At 40.1% G+C, this 22,094-nt stretch overlaps 1 protein-coding gene across 1 annotated transcript in view; it reads right to left on the reverse strand.

Moving 5' to 3' along the window:
• Nucleotides 1-20,809, reverse strand: part of slc35f3b (solute carrier family 35 member F3b) — a 49,625-nt gene extending 28,816 nt beyond the window's left edge. The window contains exons 1-2 of the mRNA XM_063491353.1: nucleotides 20,625-20,809; nucleotides 19,518-19,732 (exon numbers count right to left, since the gene is read on the reverse strand). Of these exons, the coding sequence (XP_063347423.1) occupies nucleotides 19,518-19,732; nucleotides 20,625-20,734 (325 nt within the window). The 5' untranslated portion in view covers nucleotides 20,735-20,809. The remainder of the gene's footprint in view (nucleotides 1-19,517; nucleotides 19,733-20,624) is intronic.
• Between the last annotated feature and the right edge of the window lie 1,285 nt (nucleotides 20,810-22,094).

A 22,094-nucleotide genomic window follows, 5' to 3' on the forward strand; every position in this document is an offset into this window, starting at 1 on the left:
TGTAACTTATAACACAGCTGCAGGGACATTTTTGTTAAAATACAGGCTGAAAATCATTGAAAATATGTGTTTACACAATACATAAATTCAAAATGATTTTTAATGGATTTCGCAAATCCCTTGTTGCCTCGGTGCATTGCAGTCTTATTGCTTTTCTTTCTCTATGCAGGACAAAAGCGCCATAAATATTTCATGATAGAATAAACAATAATATTCTGATCCAGCGCTTCCATATAATTAAGCATCTGTGGTGTTGCCATCCACAGTGTCTGGCACTCCCCACAGTAGCAATGTGTGTGCAGTCTGAGAGTATGCAAACACAACATCTTTCTTCAGTGGACTAGTTCGGTTTTTTGCTGGCAGGATGATTTGTTTTACTGAAGTTATGGAGAAAATAATCATAGAGTTTGACAAAAACGGATAGAACTAATAACCCATATTCTCACATATGACCTTGATTATCCTATTATCCTGTTATCAGGTTAGTTCTTTATCTATTTATGATTACATCAAAGCTGCCAAATTTCATAAAAATTAAAATATATTTACTTTATTCGTTTAATTTCTCAGCTGCTTATTAGTGCTTGATAACATTTGGAATCTAATGCAAACCAAAATAAAAAGTCTGACTAGCACTTTGCAAAGGTTGTAAACGGGTCAAAGAGATTATGACCTCCAACCACTCAAAACACTGTCGGAAGACAGAGAGCCAGACGGGGAGCCACTTTAAAATGTGGGACTACCTCTTAATTACAACCACAGCTAATAAAGTCCGTCCGCATCTCTTAAATGCCGTCAAGTTGTACCACCCAGTGATAGCACTTGTAATCACACTCTGTCCCGGTGGCCCACGCTTAATCAGGAAGAGTGAGTCTCCATTAAATTTACATCCCACCAGAGGAATCAGCTCCTGCCAGCACATTTCTCCTTCCTAATTAAGGATGTTTCAAGTTCACCACATGTGAAGTGTAAAAGTCTTATTTGTGGTGCAGCTGTGCACGAACACCAAAAGGTTTTATAATCCTGTAAACAGCCCAGCACACTGGGCAGTGGTGAAACACGAAGGATTTGGGCCACTGCTACATGTTTATGCCAGTTAGCAGGGCTGTAAAATTTAAACTGATGCTAAGGCAGGCATATTGAAGGTTACTTGTAAATATAACTTGACTCTTATCCTTATTAATACATAATTGGTCTTGCCTTGTCTTAAAGACCTCATGTACTATTTCATTTCAGTAGAGCACTCCACTCTCAGACTGCAGGCTTACTTGTGGTTCCTACAGTATTTAACAGTGAAATGGAGGCAGAGCCTTCAGCTTCAGGCCCCTCGTCTGTAGAAACAGCTTCTCCTTTGGATTCAGGAGACAGACATCCTCTCTAAAGTTTGGGATTAAAACTTTCCTTTTTGTTAAAGCTTATAGTTAGGGCTGGGTCAGGTGTCCCTGAATCCTCCCTTAGTTATGCTGAAATAGGTCTAGACTGCTGAGGGCACTGAGCCATTGACCCTCCAAGCCTTTTTCACTACTTTGCATTTAAGCATTAGTTATTGCTCATCTCTGGCTCTCCTCCACACACTGTCTCCCTCGCCTCATGCCCAACCACTCACAGGAAATGGCCCCTCCCTGAACCTGGTTCTGCTGGAGGTTTCTTCCTTTCAAAATGGAGTTTTTCCTTCCCACTGTTGCCAAGTGATTTCTAATAGGGGGTCATGTTATTGTTGGGGTTTTCTCTCATAATTTTGTAGATTCTTTACCTTACGATATAAAGCACCTTCAGCAACTGCTGGTGTGATTTGACATTATTAAAAACAAAATTTAATTGAACTGAACTGAATTGAATTGATATTGTTTCACCTACATAACGATCCATCTGTTATTTACACGTATAATAAATGTGACAGACAGTGACAGAAATAAAACAAGCATTCATCTTTTTATGGCAAACATCACTGAAATCAAGAACAGGATATAAGATTTGCAGTAGGCATCGTAATGTTGGTTCAGCTTCAATTTCTGCTTCAGGTGTGTGGCCACTAAGCAGGATGTAAAGAAGGCATTTTTGAGGGTTGAGCTTAATATTATTAATGAGATCACTGTTATTATTCTCATTTACAGAAACATTGTGCATCTGTTTTAATGGCTTTCAGCATCCGGTTCTATCGTCCTAGTCTCTAACTGCCATCTTCATCACATTTCTTAACAAAGCTACTGATGAAAAGAGCAGGGTACCTCGGTTTGAGGTTACCTCACCACTGCCACGAGCTCTGGTTTCATCATTTGCATGATTGTATTTGCTTCCTCCGCTCGAGGAAGTTATTTAACTTATGACACACTACATGAGCAGAGACTCTAATCCTTGTACCACGCTTACCGGTTAGAGTGAGAAGTTTCCCTTAGGAGACGGTTTATGTCTGCTGAGAAAGATATTTTACCTCCACTAAATGGCACTGGCTCCCTCTGTTGTCAGGTTACAGTATGATTAATACACCTCTAAGCCTTACTGGGTAGCTTAGCTGGGAAAAAAGTAAACTTTGGGACATGTTAAACTGATTTTTATTTTAAACCCGTCCGGTGTTTAATTGGAAAAAAAAGAGAAAAAAACAGAAAAAAACATCCTTTAATGCGTTTTCATTTTCCGAGCTGTCACCAGCTATTTTTGCTGAAGCTGCTCTTCTTTTTACTGCACTTATCCCACAGTGCTTGAAATTATTCAGATTGCTCTAAATTGCTGTAATTACGGGGCAGCATTTCCAAAAGCTTCTCGTTGCCACTTGCATTCATATCAGGCTGTTACCCAAACCGGAAAAGTGTGGGCATGAAATTCTAAAACATTATTATACATGAGCCTTTATTAAGCAAAAAACTGTTTAAAAAAATGAATATTATTTCAAGGCTATGAGCTCTTACGCCAAAGCTAAGTCTCTAAATGCATGCACCAAATAGCATATTTTGTATATAATGTTGCCATGCAGTATTTTTAAATACTATATAATAATAATATATAAATAATAAATGAACTGAAAATATTGGGTATAGCCTGCTGATAATTGATTTGACAACAGTTGTTTAGACGCTCAGTAACATCCCCACTTTGCAAAGTGCTCCTCGCGCCTGCAGGAGGCACTGTGACCACGTCTACTCGCTGATACATAAATGACACTTGCTCAAGCTGTGGATGAAAAATGACCAAGAAATCCAAATACAGCCCAGCAGTGGAAGAAAAAAAGTGGAATAGCAGTAACGAAAGGTGATGAAGTGACCCACATACACAGGAAATAGCAGACAGAGACACACACACATATAACCTGTACACTTCACTTATGTAAGAACCAATAAACACCTTTAGCACACGGTGAAGAAAAGACAAGATCCTAAATGAATAAACACATGCACACACACGCACACGCAGGTAAAAATAGCAACAAAAGCCATGTCAGCTCTCTGTACTCACTTTCTTGTCCTTTGTGGGGACATGGTTAAAGCTCTGTCATGCTGTGAGGCAATCACTCCAATTTTGTATTTGAGGGTTTGTGTTTCGTTCTCTTTTCCACCAGACATTGAGGTGAGGTGACATAAAGGCTACAGAGACTCCAGATTGACACAATAAAACAGAGACAGGTGAATTTTAATGAGTTTCTATAAATGGAAAACAATTATATACATATAAAAAACGATAACCTTACAGCTTTCAGTACCAAAAAAGAGCATAACGTTAGATGTTACTCGATTGGCAGCCAAATGTGGTATTAGCAAAATGTATTTAAAAGGTCAGAAAGCTTAATTTAAACAGCTGGACACAGTAGATGTTAATCAAATGTTGCACATATGGTTCCGGCACAGTCTGGCACAGAGAAAAAAGCAATATCACACTGCAGCTCCAGAGACAATTCATGTTTGTATTCACCTTTTCATGGGCTTGCTTATAAAAAATAGAATAATAATAAAAAAATAAGAGATATCAACTGCATAACAGGGTGATAAATAAATAACAAGTACATTATGGATATATAAGATATAACTGGTGCACCCTGGATATGTGAGGAATCTTCATGTATCTCAGCAGCTTTCATGTACAGGCACGCTGAAGGTTATTTTACACCAAGTTGCAGTTGAATAAAAGATTCATTATAACATGAATAGAGTTTGGCAAGTCGAATTTCAAAATAAGGCTTCGCTGACTGTCTTTTATCCCCAGAACTTTTGATATAGTTTTATTGATCCCTCAAGCATAAAGCATAAGCATTTTACCCTCTCTCTCTAATTTGACATGCAGCACTGAAAAACTGGGAAACCACAGTCGATTAAAAGGGTTGCAGAAGGCGTGAGGAGTTATTTATGTCTCCTCAACACTTATAGGCAGGTGATCAAACCCCAAACATGCAAATCAGAAAACACCCTGGCTCGCTGCCAGTCATATCCTGCACATCAGCTTTAAATGACAGTGACAATCAGCAGCTAAGCCCAGGATCCTGCATATGAAATAGAGAACCTGTTGAAAACTTTCACTCGGTGCTCCTACAGAAACAGCCTTTAACATGAGACCTTAGATGAGGGATTCAACTAATCTTCATCTTTGTTCCAAATGGCGCGATGGAGACTCCCGACAGCTGTGCGCGCATCCTCGGCACAAAATGAGAATGGTGAATAACAGTGAAACAATACACCTGAGACTCTACACCTCAATTACACCCAGATTTGGTGATTTGCTTGAATGTAATTGAGCCTGACAGACTCACAAAAACTGGGCATAGGGCTCTATCGTCTGTGGTTAATAATTCAAAGACGGGGAACAGGCTCAAACAACAGAAAGCAGCAGTTAAAAACAGTTGTCAGTTGCAGCAGCGACAATATAATAGCCTTTCCCAGGGAGGGAAAAGTGTTTTCTTGTTAGAGGCCAAACGAAAAAAAGAGATTTATTATTTAGCTTCTGATCTGTTAGTCTTTGTCTTTGAAGTGTTGATTAGTTGCCGGGTCCAGCTAGATCGCTTTCACCACTGATCAAACTGGTTTTCTGAACACTAGCAAAACCTATCATCCCATCCACTACAGCAGAAGGTGTTTGGAGAGCCTTCAAAAGACCAGCAGGTGTGCGTGCTGTCATCAGTGTAATATTCACACTCTTTTTCTCCTCCAGCTCCCCTTTTTCACTCCAACCTCAAACACTGAGAGCAGCCAGGCAGTGAGTGAGCAGTCAGTGCTGGACAAAAATAGAGCTTGATGCCTTTGTGTTCCCATAGCTGTAAAATGCACAGCTTTGTGTGCGTGTTATAGCATTTATGGAGGAGCTGCTTTCTTCATCAGCTGCTGATGGAGTTTCCTAAATGAGGCAATTCATCCTTCAATTGAAAGTAGATCTTATTACAGGGAAGTCTCCTCATTATAAGCGTAGCGTAAGAAAGATATGCGAAAAATATCATGTTTCATTCTTTGCAGTAATTACCCTGGATTCAAGCTGAGGAAAGGAAAGAGAGGTGCGTTGCATTTCAGGGCTTATCTGCGTTTCAGACCATTTACGCCATTTAGCCGGGATATAAAATGATCATTTTCAAGCTGGGGAAATGTAAAACTCTAATTTAAAAATAGCAGACAACTCAATAAACTCAATAACCTGTCATAAACACTATGCTCCTCACTAATTCAATACACAAATTATTAAACTGATATAATCTAAAGTTCTCTAGGAAAATGGGAAATAGGTGCAGCATTTTGCTGGAACCTATATGGAAATACAGCATATAAATAAGGCAAAAACACTGAATCTCTTAGCCAAGCTTTCTTGTAGTTTCTTTAAGCAGTCTTCAGGGAGGCCAGTCCATCACTACCATTGCTCCACTGTGTTTCTTTTTCCCCAGGTATGTTTTTACTGCATTGGCAGTATGTTAGGGATCATTGCCATGCTGAAAATTTAAGCTGTTGCCAATTAAATGCTTTCGAGGTGGTGTTCCATTTAGTGTTGGGGAAAAATCTACCATACATACTGACAAATATTTGAGCCAGAAATTTCGTATTGGTATTCATCACTCCACAAGACTATTATTTCCATCCAGTTCTTGTGTAATTTGGAATACCTCGCCCTTTTCTCCCTGATTTCCTTCCTTAAGAACGACTCGAGACCATTTCTGACGAAGCTTCAGCAAACAGTAGATGGATCAACTGAAGGGCCAGATCCCTGGATCGTGCAGGTCCCGTGTCCCGCGTATTTCTCGAGTTCATTTTAGATACTGTTCATCTGCTGTTTCTCCTTTGTCCACATGGCACGCCAATATATGAAGCTTTTCGCTAATATCATTCTTTAGGACTCTCCTTCATGCCCGTTAAACTGTCTTATCTTTGTCATTTTTCATAGGCTTCACTAAATAAACATGCTTGTTTGCAAGTGTTTAAATATACAATTTAACACTGATTCTTTGCTAAGTTGTCTGTTAGGTGTAGACACAAGATTGGTCGAAAGAAAAAAAAAAAACTCAAATTCCTCTGAAAATGGTCAGGTACAAGGATTAGACTGAGATGAGTGAAAAAGTAGCCAATGTCCAAAGAAAAATGTGGAAAAAACCCTCTATAAGCTTGGAGAACTATTGCTCATGGCCACTTTAAAAAGTTACAAGATAGTCTGACTCCGTGGAAACAAAATATAAAGAAATTAAGGCGTGAAACTTTTGCACATTTCATTAAATGTGACCATATTTATTCTTGATCAGGAAACAATAATAGCAGCAAATTCTCAACACAGTTTTCATCCTTTGAACTGATCTGTCAGAGTACTGGTTTTAAATGACGGTGTGATGCTTGGGCAAATGGAGGCTTTTGCTTTCTTTGATTTGAATAAGCATTCTGATTAAGTAGCTGCTCTGTACATGTAGTGGGCTGAGAGATGTGGACCAGTCAGTTCCCTGAGGGTAGAGGAGGTTTAAGCCTTCCCGGCTCCTTCTGCGCTCCCCCATTGGCTGTCAGTTCTGATCCACGTCCGCAGCTCCTTTAATTGCCTGATTTCCTGACCCAGCGTTGGATACTTTGTACGCTGAGGGCTGGAAGGCTATATTAATGACTTATAGTGACATGCATGGGGAAGATTCGCTCCCTCGGCTATCGCAACTCTCACCATCCAACTACAGCTCCATTACAGACCTCTTAATTTAATACTTAAATCCTCCCATTATGCTATAGAAGAGTGTTTCTCACAGAAAATTGACTTTCTTGGAAGACACCAAAAAGTTTCAGTTCAGATGAAACCATCTGAACCAAATCAGGAAGATACTTTTTTAATCCCCCCTGTGCAGACTTTGCATAAAACTGAATCTTTCTACATGTTTTAAAGAAAACTGAGATGCATTGATATTGCTATAATCACAGTACAGATCATTTTCTTTCAATTATGTATTAATATACTGCACTGAGACTTTAAAGCACAGCAACACTCATAAAAACCAGTCATCTGGGGAGTTTTCGAAGCTTACATGGGGCTATCGTTCATCACTGAGAAACTCATTGAGGAACTCAAGCAGCGAGAAACCAGGGAGATAGCTGGATGTCTGGTGGCTCATAGCTTCTAGAGTCCACAGAAAATCAACTGCTTACACTCACTCATTAGTGATACTCCTGCGAGCATGCCAATAATCTGTGAGATGGAAGAGGAGATTGAGAGACTTGCCTTGACAGCAGCGTGCTCCTTATAAGTGTGATTCTGATGTGGTATTACATCTGTATAATCTTATCTATTTCAGTTTACCACTGCCATCCTTCTATTTAATTTGAACCTTTCGGCTGGTTGAAGTCCAAACTTGTAATACGGTAATTAGATCTTGTTCTAAGCAGGCCATAAAACCAAAATATCGCTTTCAAAACAGATTAAAGGCGCTGCCTGTGCAGTGCTCACTGATGATTATTCCCCTCTGAACAATTTTAGACAAAAGGAATCAGCTGTCAAATGTTTTACCAGTGATAAGCGGTGATCATTTTCTCTTGCAGAGACACCCATTAGCTGGCCTATCATAGCCCGTGGCCTATCACACGTTATGCAGGGTGTATAGGAGGTCTCTATCATCTAGATATAGAAATAGATTCATCCTGTTAGTCTTTATTGTTGCTATTCTTCCAAAGCACGCTCTTTTTCTCTGACAGATCTGTTCAGGCTTTTCGTGGCTTTTGTTCCTCTCTTAGGAAGCAAGTCTGTCTCACACATTCACAAGTAGCTTGCACATCGAGTATCATCAGGTAACACTGGAAGGAACAGTTTGACATTTGGTGAAATGTGCTTACTCGCATTCTTCCTAAGAGTCAGGTAAGAGGATTACCCAAAGTGATGTCTGTGTAAACAAATCTGTACAAAACACCGAGGCAGGAAAATGTGGGGTTTTATGCCTAGGTGAAAAAAAAGTATGCAAATTTCCCAAAATGTCAAACAAGCCCATTAATCCTGGGATTAAGAAAAGTGACAAAGAGTGAAGCTGCTTCATTGTGAAGAGTGATGTACAGTGTTAGCATGAAAAATTATCCGTCAGTTGCAACAGCTTCCTTGTGCTTTCACTGTAATGTTTTATCCCTGCTTCCCCCCGGGCTGCACGATTACAACCCTCCAGCTTCAGAGCACTAACTGTTTGCCATCTTTTAAAGACAACAGAAAGCACAGCAAAGACCAGCTGATAAATAAACATTATGCCAAATGAGTCTGTTTACCAGACCTTGCAGCATTCATGGCTGTTCTTTCCCTTGCAAAAGACCACAGAACATGCATTCAAGTGTCATACTGTATGCTGAGATCAGCAGTGATGGTACAGACCAGTTTCTCTTTAAGAGTAAAGATACTAAGCCAGATGAACTTGTGGCTGGGAGTGGCTGGACTTCAAGTTTCAAGAGTATATCACTGGCATTTGTCCAATAAAACTGCAGCCCTCGCTCTGTTACAAAGCTTCAGTAACAAATACATTAACATATATAAAAAATAACTTCCAGACACATTAAATAGGTAAATAAGAAAGAGGTGTACGCAGATTTTGCATGACTACAGTGCCAGAAAATAGATAATAGTGCATTTTTTAAAAGGTTCTTTAGTTTTGTGGATAATCATGCACCATAAACTATATGGCCATGGCTTTGTGCATCTTTGCTACCAGCAAAGTCTTGTATCTGGACCGTATGTAATCCAAACATATAACGCCCTCTGGTATGGTAAAGCGATGCCGAGTGTGTCAATGCCACAGCTAAGGTCAGTCAATAACTGGTTCAGTCGCTGGGCATTTTTAAGTTGCTTGTAAATCAGCAATGCTGCCAAATAAAAACTATAGATCCATTATGAAATACTGTATTTTTAATCTGTATAATAAGGTTTGATGTAACTGTGCCCTCAAAACTAAGAGAACCTGTGCAGATACTGCTCTATGTATGAATGTGTGTGAATGTTAGATAGGAAAAAAATTCTTATGAATGAGTGGATGAGACATGTTGTATAAAAGTGCTCAAGTAGAGTAGAAAAGCGCTTTATAAGAACCGGTCCATTCACACAGTCTTGATTGCAATGATGCAGTCTCACAGCCCGATGTTAATGATCAACAAAGTTGTATCCATTTCTAACAAACAATTAAATACTGACCGTATATCTGCAGCAACACATCAGTTTAGCACACTGAAGCACAACATTACTATTCGCTTACATCAACAACAAGTGATCATAATCAGCTATGACCTTTAAAAGCTGTCCCTTTATCCTGCTGGAATACTTTATGCAATTTATCAACATCGGTGTTTATTCCCGGGGACAAAGTATCAGGTTTAAAACAAACACAAATTAGAACTTGAAAATGAGTCATCAGCTCTTTGCTGTGTGCCTCTGGTTAACGTGACTCACTAATGCAGATGAGAGGAGCGCTGACCCTGGAGAAACTGTACAGAGTGTGTAGATAGTGTGCTCACAACAGTGTTCAGCAGATTCGCTGCCCTTTGTTCTGATTCGCTGGCGGTAAACAGACTCATTTTGCATTTTCTGCTTATTTAATAATTACCGTGTTTTTGGTGTAGATGACACACATTACTGCATGTTTTTTCACTGATAAAGCCTTAATGTTCGCACACAGCTGATCTTTGAAGCAGACTTTCGTGTGATGCTGAGAAGTGATGCATGAAGCTGCGAAGTGTTGCTGGGAATCCCCCCATGAGAAAGAAAAAAAGAGTCAGGGAGGGGGAAGGTAGGAAAACTCTAAACTGAGATTAAGCAGGTGTGCAGGACAAGTAGGCATTTATAGATTTATGACAGTATTAGCTGTGGTCCTGCTCCTGGAAGCTGGCTAAAAATGTACCTCCACATGTAATATATTTATCTACAGTATTATCTTTAGGCCACTATACTCACAAAAGAAGGTTTTCAAAACTCTTGCAGTATTTTAGTACATACACAAATATATTTATTATTTTGTGATTCCACTTCTAACAATCCATCCTTCCCTTTTACCTCTCTTATCCTCAGGAAAATAACTTTTTAACCATGTTTATTAGTTGGTTGATACTTTAGTTTTCCTCTCATTTTTAGGCAGATAGTCTGCATGGCTAGTACAAAAAAAGCAATGAAATGCAATGAGAATGTGCAAGCGGCTTGAACCTGCATTCTTTCTAATATGCAGCAGAGAGCACTTATCTGGTTGCGAAAGCACAGTTATATGTGTTTTTTGTTAGAAAGCCATTAGATCTCACTTTATTGCCTCAGTAAACACGTTTCTCATATATTTCTATGCTAGATTAACATATTAGACCACCAGTGGGTGATGTCAGGATGACTACAACTATCTTTTATATAAAATCTAAATTTTGCAGTTCATATAGTACATAGCTGTTTGATCCATTAAAACAAATTAATAAATAAAAATAATAATAATGACTTTATTTGTATAGCACTTTTCAAAATCCATGTGACAAAGTGCTTTATAGGAGCAACAGAATAAAACAAAAGTGCATATGTTGCTAAGAGGTCAGGCGTGTAGCTGGGAGCAAGGCCACGTAGGGTCTCAAAGATAATCAATGTATTAAAATTGATTCTGAAACAAACTGGCAGACAGCGTAAAAACACCAAAATGGGAGGGGGAGTGATGTAATCCCGTCTCTTTGTTCTAGTTAAAAGCCTGCCAGCTGCAGTCGTTCAACAGATTTTCTGCTAAGGCGCGAAGAAATAAAAGCACGTACGAGCACGTTTGTGTCTCTAAGTGTTTCGAAAAAAGATTGGATTTTTTAAAAATATTCCAAAGATTATAAAAATACAACTGTGTTAGTTGTTTTGCAACCAGCTTGAATTTTTTTGAGACATACTTCTCTTCCGAGTATGTAACTAACTTCTCCGAGTCATTGCTGGATTTTACGGCACTCTTAGGCCTGACTGTAGTAAGAAAGTGAGCACTGGGGAGGATAATGTGGTGATCATGCAAAACCGGCAGAAAATTAAAGAAATCTTTGTTTAATGTGACCGAAAAATGGAAAGAGGTGAGAAAAGAGGCCGTAGGATATTACACAGTCCAGGACTTTTTATAACTAGATATAACACTGCTCCCTAGAACCACAGGACTGACATATAGAAGGAACTTCTTCCTTTCTAAGTTTTCCACACTTTCACTCTTGACTCTTACATCTGTGCCAAGCATCAAGATTAAATTCCAGTCTTGTTTTTTAATGAGGCACCAGTTTTTTAATGATGTCTAAAGGCGATGAGCAGAGTGAGTGGAAACACAAGACCAATGTATCAACATGTTGTGGTTTGGAGAAGTTACTGAACCGTTGTGTTTGTGTGTATCGGTGTTACGAGCTGCCATCTGTATTCATCTTGTATATCAAGCTGCCCAAAATAAGCCTCCTAATTACTTGCACAACCCCATTTACACTTTGCTCTTCCGGCTCCCAGCCACTGCTCTTTTGTGGCCAGCGTAGACAATGATGCACTGTGCAGGGCCACAGCAGACCCTGGATTAATTACGCAGAGGTAGGAGTCATCATTTCCCAACTTCTAATTAACAGCAGATAAAAGGAGTGAGAAGAAGAAAGGGGTGACAGCAGAACGGATTTGGCATTGAACTGGCAGGATTTCCATTACAAGGAAGGGCGAGCACTGAGAACCGAGCACTACAGCTGTACTTCAGTTTGGGTTGTTGTCGTCAGGATTAATTCTTTAAAACACAAGCACCAACAACAACAGCTATACAGCTACACCGCACATGCATGCAATACATTCGAAACTCTCTCATCTCTGAGTCCCTCTGCATGAAGCACCAAATCCTAACACTATACTATGTCAAAACCCACTGGACCTGCACACTCATTTACTCCTCTGCATCCACCACTTCTCTGCAGTAATCTGCACCACTTTGGATGACACTGAAAGCAAAGACAAGATTGGATTTTTTTTCCTTTTTTTTCCCCATCTTCAAAGTGCTTCTTCAGTAGCTGAACTGCAGCGCCACCCGTTCAATAAGCACAAGCTGGACTTCAGGAGCAGGTGTGTGATGATCTATGCATCCTCCTCAATTATGGATGCGATGTTACGCAAGAGGAGCTGCATCTACTATACTGGAGATGGTAAAAAGCCAAAAATACACTTGTTCAGGGGAGCTTTTGCTTGCAGCACTTGGGCGCAACGTAAGACTAGAAACATTCGAGTCAACGTATGTTTTGTTGAAACACAGTAGGGACATTGTTTTACTCGGGGACAGCAATTTGAAACTTTTGGCTGTAGCCCAATTAGATCATGTTGGACCAAAATAAAAAATGTGTTCCTGATATATTCCAACAGAATCAGGCCAAAAAACTGTGTTAAAAATACACATAGCTTGTTTTAAATAAGGACAAACTGTCAGACATGTCTCTCGGACTGAATAGTGAGCCAGTTCTTTTTACTCTTCATTTCTCAGTCTCTTTGGCTGACTGAGAGCCGAGCGGGGTAATTTGCTGTTAAGTGCTGGTACTCCTGCAAACACAATGCCTCTGCTGCTTTGGTAATTTGTAAGACTGCACTGTTATAGATTCTTAAATACCCAGAATTGTAGCAAAGCCCACTGCGTGTGCCAACAATCCCACTGTAGCAACATGTCAGATTATGGCATTTGCACCAAAACGATCTAATAGTTGCTTCAAACTCATAAATACTGTACATGCTCCACTGTTAGACCATTTACATAATAAAATAATAAATATATCATGATTTTGAAGTCCTCTGGGTATCTAGGTTTTTTTTAGTGTGTTCTATGTTATGCATATCACTAAAACATGTAGCAGTGTTTTAATAATGAATGCACGAAGGAAGAAGAATAGTTCACAGAAGAAGCTGTGCAGGGTACCCAATGTTTACCTAAGCACTGCTCTGCTGCCCTCTCATTTCCTGTTACCCCTTTATGCTTCTTTGTGGATGACTCTGCATGTGAACAGGCAGAAATTTAATAGTGAATCTGTAAACAGATGCTCTCCTTCGAATGAACACGATCACAACCCGTGCCTGCTCTGTGCGCCGAGTCCCTTGACCTGAACAGGGGCTACAGGATTGGAGAAAGCTGAGGTTTCACAGTGATAGTTCCAATTGGCACAGAGAATAAAATAAGAAAAATCTGTTTTCATTTATTCATTTTTTCCAGCTAATGATTACCTTTCAAAATTCTAAGACAAAACCTTAAACCCGTTCTACTCAGCTGTGGACCAGACTTCTACATAAAAATGAAGACTAACTAAATCTGATCAAAACCTGGCAGTTTTTGGATGCTGTGGTGAAACTCTTAACCTGACATCCAGATTGCTCTGCATCTAGAAATGATGCCAAGTGGCTTATTCTTTTAAACTGGAAGTCTATCTCTCCAAGCACCTTATCACACTGGATTAATGAGATGGTATATCTAAATATATATCATAATGATCCAAAACAAACCAGCAAGTCCACCTGTGAATGGTTCAAAACACTGAAGGCTTGGGAGGCAGACCTTAAATGTGATTGAGTTGCTTTGATATGACCTTAAACAAGCCGTCCATCCTGAAAAATCCTCCAATGTGACTGAATTCAAACAATTCAGCAAAAAAGATAAGGCCAAGGTTAGGACAACCAGTTATTAGGTTTAGGGGACAGTTACTTTTTCACATCTCTAACTCTACTTTTAAGATTAGGCTTAAACTTTTCTTTTTGCTAAAGCATATAGTTAGGGCTGGACCAGGTGACCCTGAATCCTCCCTTAGTTATGCTGCAATAGATGTAGACTTCCGGGGGATTCCCATGATGCATTGAGTTTTTCCTTTCCAGTCACCATTCTCAATCACTATGTGTTAATAGTGATTGATTCTCTGCATTGAATCGTACCTGTTATTAATCTCTGTCTTTCTTCCACAGCATGTCTTTCATCCTGTTTTCCTTCTCTCACCCTAACCGGTCGCAGCAGATGGCCGCCCCTCCCTGAGCCTGGTTCTGCCGGAGGTTTCTTCCTGTTAAAAGGGAGTTTTTCCTTCCCACTGTCGCCAAAGTGCTTGCTCATAGGGGTCATATGAATGTTGGGTTTTTCTCTGTATGTATTATTGTAGGATCTACTGTACAATATAAAGCGCCTTGAGGCGACTGCTGTTGCAATTTGGCGCTATATAAATAAAATTGAATTGAATTGAATTGAATTGAACATATGGCCAGGAGGGTTTGGACACCTTAAAAAATGAAATAATGTCTTTAATGTCAATACTGTCGTGGCGGTCACATCATCTTCAGTCGCCTATATTTTAGTGTCTGGTAGTGTCGGTGTGTTTGTGTATGCTTTGGGAGGATAAAAATCAAGAAATAAAATATTAAAATAAGAAAAAAAAAAGCTCGACTGAACTGATTCTGGGGCGACATCACTGCTGACGTGCAAAATGTGACGGAGAGTTGCCAATGCCAATTTTTTTTCCCCTGTTTGTTTTATTTTTATTTTTTTTTAACATTTTTGTTGGTTCTTGCGTCAGTTCTTCATCACAGCAGCTTTGAACATGTTTCCAACAAAAAAAAATTGGTGAAATGACAAAGTCTGTAAATTCTCATTAACAGATAGATCAATATGAACAGGGATGATATCAGCTAATATCAAAGTCTGGTCCCTACATTGCTGCAACCTATGGATAAGTACACTATGTCTATTTTTGCTTAGTTGATTGAAGCTGCATTTACTGCATTCACGCCTTCCATCATTTGTTGAACACTAATGTAGAAAGGAAATCTTTAGCTGTCTTTTAGGAGTTTTTAAGCTAGTGTGCAAGCTGCATTCATCCATAGGCAGCTGGGCAGGTGAGAGAGTGCATCTGCATAACTATTTCCATCTTTCCCTTCAGCTTCCAGAGAGTTGAAAGGAGTCATTCTCACAGTAAAGCCACACCTCGCCCACCCCTTCCAGCTGTCCTGTTACTGCGAGCAGCAAATCTGTATATGCGTATAGACTGCACTTTCTCCAACCTGCTCCAGCGTTTGTGTCTCACCATGCCCAAACCCTGATCTCAAAATAGAATCCAACCTCATTTCATGCCTCGTGAAGCTCTAAATTTGCACCAGAGGGGACACTACATTTGTGATAGATAGTGCAAGTATATTAGAAGAAAGAACAAAGTCCGTTTGTCTGACAAATTGTTCCCTTCTCTGTGGAACCTGAGAAACCAAAGGAGGCAATTACACAGAAAAAGAAACGGTCTAATCTTAGAGAACAGCACTTCTCTCTGTGGGGATGAAGTGTGACGAGCAGACCAAACTTATGCCTGGAAAACCCGTCTTAGCAAAACTCTGAAGCGAGCAGCAGCAGCAAGGAAACTCTCTTTTTATGATGGCGCATTAAAATATCCTCAACATGTTCAAAAGCTACCACTTCACATTTTAGCACATTTTATATATCCAGCAAAGGTGAAAGAAGTTTAAGTAACTGCCCAAAAACAATTAGTTTAAAATGGTTTAAATGGTATTAAGTGGTAAAATATGTCTATTTTTTGTTAGCGTGTGTTTCGCGAGCTCCTGAGTAAAGAAGAAAGTGATGATACTCTCTTAATAAAGTTTTCTTGTACCTTTGAGCGTTATCCTGCTTCAGGGAGTCGCTCTTCACTCAAAATTTTAATCAGTCTTAGAAGAGGACATTCAGTTACGCTTAATTAATCATGATGAGGGCAGGTTTTATAAATGTACATTTTGTTCAAAGTCAGCAGAACCAATGCCCCTTGGTGGTGCACATAAATGAGTGCGGTAAGTCAAAAGATATGTCTGCAGCACTGAGGCTACATTTGCTCTTCTACTTTGTGGCAAAGGAAGTTGGTTAAAGTGTCTTTTTCCTTTCTGTGCTGTCCAGTAACTGCTTCTTTAATCTGAGTTACAAAGTACACAATTATATGGACTTCCTACTAAAAACCATAGGCATAGAAAAATTGGGATTTTTTTGATGATGTATTGACTTTAGATATCGCGGCTTAATATATTCTCCCCAGTAACCAGTGACATTTCCTTTGATCCAGACATCAATTTCTCCATCTGTGGCCAGAGTATGTGTGTTTTTATCCCAAGCAGGGAAAATGGAACGATTTGTTGATCTTCGCTAAGAGGGGAATTGATTAGTGGTATTTTCCGTGTTTGTCAAAAGGTTAAAGTGAAAGATGCCACATTAATTAAAAAGAGATTCAAGATACATGGTATGCAGCCAGATGAGCATGAAGTGTGAACATCAACACGTGTTAAACACAGCCCGGCTGTAGCTCCATCACACCCTAATAAGAGATAAACTGGCAAGCTAAATTACGTGCATCTAACACATCAAAAGCAAAACACTAGATTAATGTGTCTAGTGTGAGTTTGCATGTACACCACTAACAGGAAAGTAACTCAGAGCCAGGCCTGAAAAACAAGCAAGGTTTTCATGCTGTGCTCTGTTGCACATGCAGTAATGCTCAGAGGGCTATTACAGCATCCTGCATGTGTGTGATCCCTGCAAACTCATATTCAGGATATTGCTATTATCCATTAAGTCACACACACAGCCTTCCTTCCCAGCCTGAGTCATGCCTGACTACTAGCTCCCACTTTCTCTCTCTCTCTCTCTGCTCACTCCTGTGTTAAAGAGCACATGTGCCAGTTTGGTAAGGCTGGTGGTAAATGAAACAAACAGGCAACTCTTTGCACTCTGCTGAGATGTACTCAGTCCCCCCACCTGTCTTGAAATTGGCTGCTTTCAGCATCAGTCCTCCACTCTTTAGCGATTAGCTACAGATTTTGAGCTGCTCTCCGATCAACACGTAGCCTGCAGCTGTGTGCAAAGGATGGCTAGCGGGACCTCTGTCCCCACGAAAAACACCTGCGACACGGTGGTCTCAGAGGATCTGAAGGCTGTATTGATTTGGCCTGTAATAATTTTACTTTTGGACTGCTTTGTTAGAAACAGAAGAAAGCTAAAAGAATCCAATTTGTGGTACCAATCAATTGATATAAAAACAGTTCCAGTTTAACAAGCTATTTTTAGTGATGTCGTTCCAGAACAGCTACTATAATTATAATTACATTACATTAAAATTATGCAGCTACAGTTGTATAGAGCAGAATGAAATGCTGAAATTGTTTAAATCATAGTTCTTAATGATGTATTTAAGTCACCTGCACACAAAAAACATTGCTTGCAAAATGGGTTTTATATAAATATGTGATTTGAAACAGGCTGCTAGAAACAAAGTGTCTAAAGACAATTTTTTAAATTGGTTCATCGCTTGAGATAGGTGCTTTTTTATTCACTCATAGGTCAGTGTGGCAAACAAAAAAAAAAAATGTTTGGATATGTGGACTAGACTGAAACTGAGCAAATAATAGCCTATGTCCAAAAAAACAAGCAAACAATCAAAACCAAACCCTAGAAAAACTTTCAGAAATCCTGAAGAATATTGCTGAAGACCACTTTAAAAATGACAAGATAAATTCAAAATTATTGAAATGAAGAAGAAATAATGGGAGGCTTGAGACTTTTGCTTGCTGCTATATGCATATAAGGCTCTAAAGACCAATATTTCTCTGTATTTGCTTTGTCTTTTGTCTTGTTTACTCTTGGTATGGGTTAGCACTCACAGTGTTGAGTACTGTCGCCTCACAGCAAGAAAGTCCTGGGCTTGAACCCATGCTGCTGCCGTTCTGCCTTGCATGTTCAGCATGGTTTTCACCTGCTTTCTTCCACAGCCAAACACATGCATGGGGTTAGTTTAATTGGTGATTCTAAATTAGCTATAGGTGTGAATTTGAGTGTGAATGGTTCTCTGTCTCTGCATGTTAGCCCTGTGATAAGGTGGCAGCCTGTTCAAGCATGCACCCTGCCCTCTCACCTTATCATAGCTGAGATAGGCTTCGGTGCCCCCCTACCCCACGCTCACTGGAGCCATGAACTGAATAAGCAGAAAGAAATGGAAGGATGGATGGTAAGATTTTATGAAGAAAATGTGGGGCTTTTTAAAAAATAATTTACTTAGGGTCAGTTATTGATATCTGTGTTTTTATTCCATTATTTACCTGAAACTTTTTATTTGAATCATTGAAGCATCTCACATGCTCCCTTTGATCAACATGCATAATTTTTTCATACTATATAGATGTTATTTTTGTAAGGATATATTTGAATGTGAAGAGAAGCTGTATTTTGAATTTTATAGTGCTCTGAGTTCAGGGTGGCTATAGGTCTATGAATTTTAAAGGAGCCTTGCAGCTGATTTATATTGCAGTCTCGTGTGAAATTTGCAAAAAAGTGCCTTTCAGCTATTTGGTGTCAGTCAGCATAATGTTATCTACTAAATATTCACCCCCAGTGAAACATTCATTAAGATAAATGGAGAGAAACTGGTTTGTCATGACACCACCATGCCAAGGAAGTCCAGGAGGCCACAGAGCAGGTGAAGCTAGAAGCAAGACTGCAATCCAGCACATCATCAAGCCATCATCAGTAACAGGCTATAGAGCAGTTACAAGCAATTGATGTTCTGTGTAAAAGAAAATATGCAAATCTAGTGAAGCTATGCAGAGAAGGAAATGAAAGATGAAAATAAAAGCCACGTTAGCAACTTTTCTTTCTTCAAAGAATGAATTGCTCTGAGCAAAATTCTCCCTGTTTGACTTCAAGCTCAGCCAGCTCCACTGAAGCAAACATCAGCTCCGCCTTCTGCAGCAACCAGAAACACAGACTTTAACAGTTAATTCTCTGAATGGAACAAAACTGCATTGACATATTAGTGTAAATAATAACGAAGATGCCGACTGATGAGCTTTCTCTGTGAAGGCCTCATATTGTACAGTGCTTGGGCATGCTATAGTACCAAGCTCCGAGTCACCATAAGGGAAGCAGAGGGTTGGACTCAAGGGAACACACCAGGCTCATCTTAAATCTGTCAAGACTCAACATTAGCATAGTCTGAAAGCCAAGCCAGTGTCCAAGATAAGAAGGACTTTATAATCTGGTAGTACTTATATTTGGGCTACCTGACCTCCCTGGCCACTACATAAACCCCTCCATTCATGACAGCTAGAGAAATGTAACAGCTCCAGGTGTAACTCACTCTTGTAGCTTGCACTCCAAGGCTGATATCCATAATATCCGGTGATGCGCAATATTCGCTCCTCTATCGACGCGCTGTTGATGTCCTCAACTGAGCGGGAGGATTTGAGGTCTTCTTTGATAGCCTCGTCAACCACCAGGTACTTGAGCTGCCTGAGCTGAGGGCTGATGTCCGAAAGCCTTCTCGGGCTCACGTCGGGCGACTTGCGCATCCCGCTGGAAAGAGAGCACAAGGGGTGTTGAGACAAAGTGAGGCCAGTTGGCAAAGGGAAATGGGTCCGTAAAGCGTGTATATGAGTCGATGATGCAAGACTTCTCCTTGGGTAAAACAGGAAAGTCGGTGTTGCATATTCCACGGAGACCGGGGTTAAGGGCCGCTGCAACGCCTCCTTCGTACAGTACAGAAATCATCATCCTTCAGTGGCCCTGCGCACGGCAACACTGTGAAGACACTAAGCAAGAGTGACTGCTCCTGCACTTGTTGTATACTATGCACTGTGCAGCGCCTATTATAGACTTATATGAGTGTGAAACTAATGAATCGATCTCGAGTGATTTGTAGAGATGGAGAAGGGACATTTGTGACAGCTTCGTGTAGGCACTGGACCACAAAACTGCGCCTACCCTACAACAAATGTGCTTTTATCACGCAAAGGAGATGCATACTTGGTGCCGTCTGTACACCACAAAGAAGAACGGTCGAAATCTGCACTACTATGGCTCTGCTGTATGGAGTACCTCGCAAAAAGTAACGATGACCTGACAGCTTCTACTGGCATAATGTGACAGCAAAACATGATTTACTGACCCACTCAGAGAAAATTGGTGTGGAAAATTTGCCCCTGTGCAGACATCTCTTAAAGCACAGACCGTATAACCATTGCAGAATTGTAATACGACTCCAAACAATTACTACGAGGCAGCAAAAGCAGTTAAATATAAAGCATCAATCAGGATTTGGATATGTTGTTGTTTTTGTATTTTTTACATCTCAGCGAAATAAAGTCAAATTATTTGATAGTTGTAGCTATGAAATCAAGTGCGCAACAGGTCGTCCTGCCTCCTATCGATTGGCTTCACTGCATTAGTAAAAGTTTAAATGTCTTACAGCGGCATTAAAGTGGTAGGAGGTCCAAGGTAGCACATACAGTCCCGATGGGGCCGTCCGACCCGGTCCCACACAGTGCCCTCTCCATCGCCGTACATCCTCAGGGCCATGCAGCAGGGCAGCTACTGTGAATCCAAATCCTCACCAAGGCTTACGGAAACAAGCAGCATCGTCCTGCTTCTTCCCACCACCACAAACATATGCCTGCCTGGCTTCTACAGCACACACTGTCTCAACATTAAAAGGCAGTGCTGCGCTCTGGATGATGCCGAGTCCTGGAGGCACAGCAACAGCGTCATCTGCCGGATTCACGGGAAGCATCATCATGTGGAACATGCAGAGTGGACATTTGTGAAGTGTGGCAGCTGTACATTGCAGCACGATTTGCAGCTTACAGGGTGTAGCAACTACAATACTTTAGAACTAGTCTCTCCTTTTTTAACAGTTCCCCTAAATAGTTTAAACAGGACCAGTCAGTCTCCCCAAGCTCAAGATGGAAAAATAGACAAATAAACTTGCTTTAAATGTGAAGTGTTTCTTGTATTTACTAATTGTGTCAGCTATTTCTGTCTCAGAGCCTTATCAACTCCTCTGAAGCTTTTTTTTAAATGACAGTGAAGCAGAATAATAATAAATCAACCCAACTGTCTTGACAAAAACAAAAGTGTTTTTCCTACAGAAATGCACAAAAATCTGACATTGTCTCAGTCACTCTCCCGCAGTACTGCTTTTCTTTCCTGCATTGTTTTTCCAGTACAGTGGATAGATTGAATTTTCCTTCTTGAATGTTTGGGCTGTCACAGAAATATAAGCTGCACACGTCCAGGCTGTTCAAGATGTTTCTTAGCACGCTGCCAACATCTTTACCAGGCTATCTTGTCCAGCAACTATTACTGTGGATTTGACAAGCCTCTGGGGTTCGCTTTGTTCTATTATTCATAAGTACTTTACCTAAGATCTCCAACAATGTTTTAAGGCGATAGCAAGGCCTACGCTTCAAATTTCTGAGTGAACAGTGGTAGAAATTCAAAAAGAGGAGAAATATGGCTTATCTTCACAAACACAGAATCAAACACAGTCTGATGTGGTTGATTACATCCAATCAGAAGTATACTCAGTGAGATAATTGCTCACTGATGGTGATTGTATCAACTAGGAAATTCAAATCAGCTTACTAGAATAGTCCTGACTATCAAGGTATAAAATGAATGTGGATTTATTAAATGAGAAACGTCCTCACTGTTCAGCCTAAACATGTCGCTCGTTCTCTAAACATCTGACAGTTTAAATGAAGTCTTTCATTTTCTTCTTCTTTCCTAAATAAACTGAAACAGCACATGCAGGTCCAGCAGTCACGAAGACTGAAACTCTACCTTGCTTAAATTGGGTAGTGTTGTCCATACCTCTTAGGTCTGTTCTCCACCCGCTGCATTGCGTCTGCATGCTGTGAGCTCCTCACTGCAGCGTGCC

This window comes from Pelmatolapia mariae, linkage group LG13 (genome assembly GCF_036321145.2).
Source record: "Pelmatolapia mariae isolate MD_Pm_ZW linkage group LG13, Pm_UMD_F_2, whole genome shotgun sequence".
In the NCBI taxonomy this organism is placed as follows: domain Eukaryota; kingdom Metazoa; phylum Chordata; class Actinopteri; order Cichliformes; family Cichlidae; genus Pelmatolapia; species Pelmatolapia mariae.